The sequence below is a fragment of the Littorina saxatilis genome, unplaced genomic scaffold (genome assembly GCF_037325665.1).
Source record: "Littorina saxatilis isolate snail1 unplaced genomic scaffold, US_GU_Lsax_2.0 scaffold_2772, whole genome shotgun sequence".
Taxonomy (NCBI): domain Eukaryota; kingdom Metazoa; phylum Mollusca; class Gastropoda; order Littorinimorpha; family Littorinidae; genus Littorina; species Littorina saxatilis.
Window position 1 is genome coordinate 1 of NW_027126347.1, and position 9,023 is coordinate 9,023.

Below are 9,023 nucleotides of genomic sequence, written 5' to 3' on the forward strand. Positions count from 1 at the left end.
TTGTAAACTTTCTTGAGTGTGCGTTAGTGAGTGAGGTGTATGTTTGCGTGTGATCCCAAGATTGCTCAATCTTGTGGAGTTAAGTCATCACGTGTCAATGGTGGAGATGCCGGGGACCCATGAGTGATATGCTTTCGAGGCGAAGCTCTGGGACCCTTTAGTTATTTTTTTTTGGAACCAAATTTGTTTGTTGTTGTGTTTGTTTGTGTTGTTGGCATAGTTTGTGTGTGGTGTTTGTTGGTTTGTGTGAGGTAGTGGTGACCGTTTGATTTGAAATGTGGTGACTGTTTAGACATCCCGTGGGTGGTTGGAGGGGTCTGGACATCTCTCAGCGGTTGAGAGGTGTTGGGTTACTTAGCCACAAAGGATTCATCTTTAGTCCATCCGTTAAAGTCAGGCGGCGCCACTGAAGCAGATCGAACTAGCAAATACGCATGTATTCTATATTCGGATTCGGTTAAAGTAAAGTTTCATTCCGGTATTACGCTAAGGCTATGTGGCTATTGATTGTGGTAAAGTATAACCAAATGTCAATAACTTACGCGGATTTCGTCCGATTTCTCGGTGGGCTTCGCTACGCAGTTTGTTGCGTTTTCCTTTCGCGTGCATGCAAATATTTTTTCAAGTAGCGCGTTTTCATCTGAAATGGCGACGGGAGGTGATAGTGTGGATTCTCCGGTGTCAGGGCGACTTAGGTCACAGGATGTGCCGACTGATAGTTTAACCGGATTAGTTACATCTGAACTCATGAGGAAGGCAAAATCAACTCGAGAGAAGCTTCTACATAGTCCAGGACGTGAAGAAGGGGAGTCCATTACGTACTACCAGAAGTTCATGACTTTAGGAACGCAGATGGAGTTGAAGGGAGATAGTCTTCGAGCATTCGCCGACGCTAAGATAAAGGAGATAGAAGACGTACGGGCCAACAAGGAGAGGTTGAGCTTAGAGAAGAAGAAATTGGCGATGGAGGAGAGGAAGCTGGAAGAAGCACGGGTGGAAGCTCAGAAGCAACGCGAGTTCGAGGAGAGTATAGCTCAGAAGCAACGCGAGTTCGAGGAGAGTATAGCCCAGAAGCAGCGTGAGATGGAGGAAAAGAAACTGGGAGAAGCACGTGAAGAGGCCCAAAAGCAGCGTGACTTTGAGGAGGCCAAAGTTCAACGTATGGAAAGAATGGAGTCTGAAAGAATCGATGAGATGAAGAAACTTCAAGATGAAGCACAGAGGCACGCAGAACGATTAGAGGAACAAAGGGCAAATAATCAACGAGCTCATCAGAAGGCGAGGGATGGAATGGTAGAATCTACCAAAGTAACACTTCCTGCATTCGACGAGAACAAGGAGGATATAGAAGCTTATCTTACCAAATTCGAGAGATTCGCAGAGGAGTTAGACTGGGACCAGACAACATGGGCGAGACGCGTGAGTACCAAACTCAACGTGAAAGCGACGACCTTGATTGGGGATATGTCGAAGGAGGACGCTCGAGATTACCAGTTAGTGAAGAAAGAGTTACTGAGAGGATTCCGGTGTACAGCAGAATCGTACCGAGAGAAGTTCAGGGCAGCAAGAAGGAAGAGCGAAGAAACGTTTTCAACCTACGTGAGCCGGATAACGCGGTACCTGCACAGTTGGATGGACCTAGCGGAAAAACAACGAACTTACAAGGACCTCTTCGACCTGGTTCTTTTGGAACAGCTGCTTACTGGCATCCCGCAGTCTGTCGCTACGTTCATTCGACAGTCCAAAGCCACCAATGTAGCTGATTCAGTTGAGCAAGCTCAATGTTTCGTGGATGCACGTCCTGGTTTCGACTCATCACAGAAAGGGGGGAAAAACCAAGATAAAGGAAACAATGGGAAGACAGACAGTAAGGTGCAACTTACCCAGGGACAAAGGGTAAAAGATAGTACTGTCAAATGTTTCGGATGTGGAGGGGATCATTTCATAAGGAATTGCCCGGAAGCGGGGAAGCCGAGGGGTGGCGGAGAAATGTATGGAACAGGCATACAATGTCACAAATGTCATAAGTTCGGACATGTCAAGAGGAACTGTCCAGGAATAACCCTTATCATCAGTCCAGAACCGGAGGAGACTGCAGTGAGAGAAGTTTTCTTGATGCGGGAGGTAGAAGCGAATTACAAGATCCATTCAGGGTTATGTGGGAAGTGTGATCGTCGTACTCAGGGAGAAACTTTCGACATGACAGTTAGGGTGAACGGGAAGGCAGTGGTAGCCATACGTGACACGGGAAGCCCAATGCTGTGTGTTAGCGCTGACCTCATCGACCCGGCTACGTACACAAACAGGACAAGAGAAGTGTCAGGAGTGTTTGAAGAGCAGGGAACAGTACAGGCTCCCATAGCCATCGTGAAGTTAGAATCTTCGGTGTTTGTAGGAAACGTGGAAGCTGTCGCTATTCAGAATATGGCAATTCCTGTATTGATAGGAAACTACATGGTTCTGCCAAATGGAAAGGAAGTGAGAGTTCCGGTGTACGGAAAGAAACATGTAATTCCATCTTTGTGCGCAGCAGTTCAGACACGAGGACAAGCAAGGAGGGACGAGAGAGGGAATCTAACATTGAAGATTAATGGAGTCCCCTTGGCACAAAGGACCTGTGCTGAAATGGCTCAAGCACAAGAAGAGGATCCACACCTAAAACGTGTGCGCGAGTTGGCGGTGGAAAAGAAGCCATGGCGTCAACAAGGAACCGGGAAGGTTCGATTCGTGATACGTAAAGCTTTGTTGTACAGAGAATACTCAGGTGCAGATGGAGTGGATCACCGACAGTTAGTGGTGCCCAGTGAGTTCCAGAATGAGGTGATGAGATTAGCTCACGATGCACCCATGGCAGGACACCTAGGGGGAACGAGAACCAGGAATAGGATATGGACAGAATTCTATTGGCCTGGTATGTGCCCCGACATCAGACGATACGTGGCATCATGTGACGCTTGCCAGAGAACTACGGCAAAAGGGAAAGTGAAGCCAGTACCATTGGAAAGAATGCCGTTGATCGATGTCCCGTTCAAGCAGGTAGCGGTGGACATCATAGGGCCGATTCATCCGCCGTCAGACCGAGGACACCGTTTCATACTGGTAACAGTAGACTATGCCACCCGGTATCCTGAAGCAACCCCTCTCAAGAAAATCGATACACCACATGTGGCGGAAGCGTTGTGGGAGAACTGGACCAGAGTGGGCATACCTGAAAAAGTGTTGTCAGATAACGGTACCCAGTTCAAGAGCGAAATGATGCAGGAGGTGTACAACCTGATGTCAGTACATGGAATGTACACAACTCCATACCACGCACAATGCAATGGTCTAGTTGAACGTTTCAATGGTACGCTGAAACAGATGCTGAAACGACTCTGCCAGGAGCAACCCAAGGAATGGGACAGGTTCATTCCGGCGTGTTTGTTTGCATATAGGGAAGTTCCTCAGGAGTCGCTAAAATTCTCACCGTTTGAACTACTCTATGGGCGAACTGTGAGGGGACCTATGCAGGTATTACGGAAGCTGTGGACCAAGGAAGAGACAGACCAAGAAGTGAGAACCACTACCGAGTACGTTGTGGGCCTGCGGAATCGAGTCGAGGAGACATGCAGGATTGCCAGAGAAAACCTCGGGAAGGCGACAGAGCGATACGCAAGGGCAGCGGACAGGAAGGCAGAAGACAGACAATTCAAGGAAGGAGATGAGGTGTTGCTGCTTCTTCCCATGAAAAAGAACAAGCTGGAAATCGCTTGGCGTGGACCTTACGTCATCAAGGAGCGATGCGGCATGAACGACTACCGGATTCAAGTGGGGAGTAAAAAGAAATTATTCCACGTCAACCTCTTGAAGAGATACGTCAGGAGGAGAGAGATCCCAGCGGTTGTAGGAGTGGTGCCGGAAGAAGAGGAACTGGAAGAAGTGCCTGAAGTCTCAGCAGGACAGAACACCATTCCATTAGTGCCATTAGAAGCGGGAGAGGGACCCAAAGATGTTAGCATCAATGACGCGTTACCCGCCCAAAAACAACAAGAGCTGAGGGATTTGACGATTGAGTTTGAGAACCGATTCACCAACCATTGCAGTACCTGCAGCAGGTAAGACCACACAACGGGAGGTTGACGAGATGGGCTCTGCAGTTGCAAGCTTATTCTTTCCGAGTGCAGACCATCAAAGGAGTGAACAACGTGGACGCTGACTTCATGAGTCGGGTTGCTCTTGATATATAGGGTGCTCACTGTTGGTGGTTACCGTTAGTTCGAGCTGGTGGTGGAGGTGTGTCACAACCCGAGGTTTTAGAGATTGCAGAAGAAGCTTAAAACAGGCTTTTGTAGATACACGAGATGATGTAATTGTTACATGTTTGAGTGTATATAATAATTGTGTTATTTACAACATAAGCATTGGAGTCCAAACATTATTGTAGTATGTATGCGTGTGGGATGTGAGATGCTTTACGCCCGTAACTTCGCGTAGTTTGCAAGTTTGTGTCCGAATCGTGGAACGGACTATAGTCACCCGGTAACGCGCGGTGAACAAACCAGGTCAAGCTGCAGAAAACGAAAGTTTGTAAATATTTGTTGGGCACAGTCGTGCAAATTAAATAATGTTCATTTCACCTGGTAAGATAATATAGTGTAATGCATAAATTATATTATAGCGTATCTATAAGCTATTTAGTGAGAGAAGAATTAACATAGTCCGGGTCAGCGGTGTACGAATACACTTTGGCACCCCGTCAGCGAACTAGCACGGTTTTGGTTCAGTGCTACCCGAGAGAGTCAACGGTACGGTTGCAGACGTACTGGCGGGCGCGAGTACTCCATCACCCGGCGGTTTTTTTACGGTGAGCGTTGTCATTGACTTGGCGGGTGGACTATTGTTTCGAATTGCTGTGGCTGAGTAGATGTCGTTGTATAATGTTTGTTTTGTTTGTGTGTACGTTTCAGTAGTGTTGTAATATTGTGGGACACGGTGATTTGAAGCGTGTTTATGTCCGTGGGAATGTGCACGGGAAATATGAGAATTACATCGACCGGCCCATTACTACCTATTCGTATAGGGAGCCTCGGGATTTACATGTATATTAATGCATGTTTGGGAAGTGATATGCAGTGAACATACAGTGGAATTATATGTGTGTAATTATTTGCTCATAACTGTTAAATATTCGTTTACACGGAATATCACATTTTATACAAGATGGCGGTCTACTTTCCGACAACTTTTGTATACTTATGTTATTGAGCATGTTGTTTTATACATTCATATTATAGTGTGTAAATTTACGCGGGGAGTTGTCATTCATGTGGGGATATGGGTGTTGTGTCATGCAATTGTGGTCGTGTAATGTAATGTTATAGTTGGATACCACAATCTAACATTTAGTGAACGTTTGTCCAGTTATTTGTAATATATCACATGGCGTATATGGTCATGATAAATACAATAAGTTTATAGGTTTAAGCAAACTATGAATCTATATTGTAAAGCCCCGTTGTATAGCTAATGTATTTAAATAATTATCCTTTTCCATACATGGTTACTTGGTGTAAAGTTTCGATCTTGATGTCCATCGGTATGATGCGCTAAAGGTTTGCATCACCGATGAACACTAACACAACCATCTATACACGCCAGGTCAGTAGCTAGGGATGTTATTGTTCAGTATTAAGTTGCTGTTTTATTTACATGCAGTTGGCCGGAGAGAGAACGGAGGAGGGACGTATGTTCACGTGAAAGGCGTTGAGATCTGGACAGATGGGACGCTGTCAGGAGGCGACTACGGCTCACAGCAACGCAAGAAGAGCGGCGTGGGTTACTCCGACCAGTAGATTCCACCCAGAGTGTACGCAGGACCACCAGAAGACAGCATGAGGAAGGAGTCTGGTCAACTCTACATGCCTAGGAATCTGGGGAACAGCTCCGAAGGACTGGAGCTGGGTTCGACGTGCTTAGGCAGTCGGGGACCTTTCTAGGGGGTCAGAATCAGGAAGCTGCGGCCTTCTGAGGAGGGAAGGACATGTGAGGCCTTGGTGGGCGTTGTGTATCCCGAAAAAGCTAAGTACTCTGTCGTGGTTAAATCGTGTGTCTGTGTTCGTGTAATTTGGTGATGCGACCTTATTGAGCGCCGTATACTAACAGGCTATTTAACCATAGGGGGGGTGCTTAGGACTGGAGTTCCAGGATAATTTCATGTGAATTCATGTGTTGTAACTTTTCGTAGTATTTGTAGAGTGTACACGTTAAATGTGTGGATGTTTCGTGCATAAATTTGTGTTTATTATATAAAAGCTTATAAGTTACATGTGGTTCCTTTAGTCTTTTTATACACAGTGATGTCTGTCTCCACTTGTAAACTTTCTTGAGTGTGCGTTAGTGAGTGAGGTGTATGTTTGCGTGTGATCCCAAGATTGCTCAATCTTGTGGAGTTAAGTCGTCACGTGTCAACAACAAAATCTAATCAGAAGTATGCATACATGATAGTTAGATTAATCGATCAGAGCAAGAAAAACAAATTGATGTAGGGACACATACTCAGACTGAGAGCTTTGATTTATTCACAAGTCACAGATTTTTCGCAAGACGGTGTTTCAGTTTTAGTTCAACAGATTAAGACTAAAATCGGTATACACTCAGAATCGCACGCGCTGAACTTCAAGTTACTCCGAAATGTTAATCCTGCGACACACTGACCGTCACGGGTGGGGAACTGTTCCGTCCCCTTTTGGTTGGGATCGACCATGTTCCGGTTAGGATCAGTCCGGCTATTTTTCAGTTGTTCCAGAACCACTGAAAATAGAGACTGATCCAAACAAGAACAATTAAAAAAATAGCGACTGATCCCAACCGGAACATCATGATTGATCCCAACCAAAATGGGCGGAACAGTTCCCTGCCCGTGTGACTGTAAAACAAAACCCAAAGACACTTTAAGAGCCGAGCGGACTATGCGATTCAGCCGGTGTCATAATAATCATTTCAGCCGTTTTGTCCGTACCCATCAGGGTAGGGCACTGCAGGGCAAGTCAGTGTTGTTATCAGTGGCTGTGGTGGTGGTCAGTGGTGGTGCAGTCGATCCCAGACATTTCGTCATAGTGTGTCCACCAGTTATTTTTTGTGTGACTGTGCAAGCTTAGCCGGTTTTAATCTTCATTATTCGGCTTGTCACATTCACCAGAGTGATGTCACGATTTCATTATTCTGAGCGGTCACGGTGATGCCAGTGTGGGGATGTCTTTGTCAGTCTCTGAACTCCCTCTTGTAAGAAAAAAACACTAACTAGCTCTCACTCCTTCTCTCTGTCTGTCGAGTCTGTCTCTGTCTGTCTGTCTGTCTCTCTGTCTCTGTGTCTGTCTGTCTCTGTGTCTGTCTGTCTGTCTGTCTGTCTGTCTGTCTGTCTGTCTCTCTCTCTCTCTCTCTTCAAAACGGTTTGTTTGTTTGTTTGCTTAACGCCCAGCCGACCACGAAGGGCCATATCAGGGCGGTGCTGCTTTGAAATATAACGTGCGCCACACACAAGACAGAAGTCGCAGCACAGGCTTCATGTCTCACCCAGTCACATTATTCTGACACCGGACCAACCAGTCCTAGCACTAACCCCATAATGCCAGACGCCAGGCGGAGCAGCCACTAGAATGCCAATTTTAAAGTCTTAGGTATGACCCGGCCGGGGTTCGAACCCACGACCTCCCGATCACGGGGCGGACGCCTTACCACTAGGCCAACCGTGCCGGTCTCTCTCTCGTAATAAAGCCGGTCCTTTATTACGCACCACACCCAGAACTAATCAAGTGTTAACCCTTACCGGCATGTACTCGGCTGACTTGAAATTGAAATGTCTCACTTCCATGCAAGCAGGCTTAGCACAGCCGGAACACCCACACCCATTTTGATTAAGTTAATTAAGTTAATTATACCAATTGGGCCGAGAGAATTCACACCAAACTGCGCGCAATATAATTATGCTAACTGATTAGCATTCATCACAATTCATCACTCCATAGGCATACGAACTGTGTTGTTATTTTCATTCTGTTTTTACACCCCCGGTATAGGGGTGTGTATAGGTTTCGCTCGATGTGTTTGTTTGTTTGTTTGTTTGTTTGTGTTCGCATATAGATATCAAGAATGAACGGACCGATCGTCACCAAACTTGGTGAACAGGTTCTATACATTCCTGAGACGGTCCTTACAAAAATTGGGACCAGTCAAACACACGGTTAGGGAGTTATTGGTGGATTAAAATTATACAAGGACTTATAGAGGGACATCTTAATGGTCAAAGGGAAATAACCTTCTCAGTTGGTGGCAGTGACTGAGTGAGAATGGTTATTTCCCTTTGACCATGAAGATGTCCCTCTATAAGTCCTTGTATAATTTTAATCCACCAATAACTCCGTAACCGTGTGTTTGACTGGTCCCAATGTTTGTAAGGACCGTCTCAGGAATGTATAGAACCTGTTCACCAAGTTTGGTGACGATCGGTCCGTTCATTCTTGAGATCTATATGCGAACACAAACACACAAACACACAAACAAACACATCGAGCGAAACCTATACACACCCCTATACCGGGGGTGTAAAAACTATTTATCAACATCCATTCCTAATCAGGCATGATGTTCACATCGACCCGACATATCCTGTGTCACAAATACTACGTCATCACCATAAATCAGCAGGCCTAAACAGTAACAGAACAGGGGCTAGCGTAATAAATTGCAATCACGAAATAAACGGCCACTGCTTGCAATTTGCGATGGAACACAATTGCGGATAAACGCCATACTTGTCTCAATACAGAGGCAAAATTTGCATCAAAAACTGCATGCACCGAATACAGACGTTTCTGAACGGTCAATATTTCAAAGCACGTGCAAGTAAACGCTTTTTAGGGGTAAAATGATAAAGGCTTCCGTGGTCCGTCAGGAAATCCTGTTTTGTCCAACATAATGTTCTACATCTCAGATCTAGGCTTTTACATTGGGTGGATGTATCAGTCTTGCCCTTGAATGCATACCGA

General features: G+C 45.8%; 1 protein-coding gene across 1 annotated transcript; it reads left to right on the forward strand.

The window, feature by feature from the left end:
• The first annotated feature begins 907 nt into the window (after nt 1–907).
• Nucleotides 908–6,302, forward strand: LOC138954784 (uncharacterized). The gene is made up of 2 exons (XM_070326552.1): nt 908–4,843; nt 5,695–6,302. Exon 1 carries the CDS (start codon nt 964–966, stop codon nt 4,096–4,098), a length of 3,135 nt encoding a protein of 1,044 aa, XP_070182653.1. The 5' UTR covers nt 908–963; the 3' UTR covers nt 4,099–4,843; nt 5,695–6,302.
• The last annotated feature ends 2,721 nt before the right edge of the window (nt 6,303–9,023 follow it).

What these genes read in the sequence shown, in the direction of transcription:
- LOC138954784 (XM_070326552.1), top strand. Translation starts at nt 964, where the DNA reads ATGGAGGAGAGGAAGCTGGAAGAAGCACGGGTGGAAGCTCAGAAGCAA.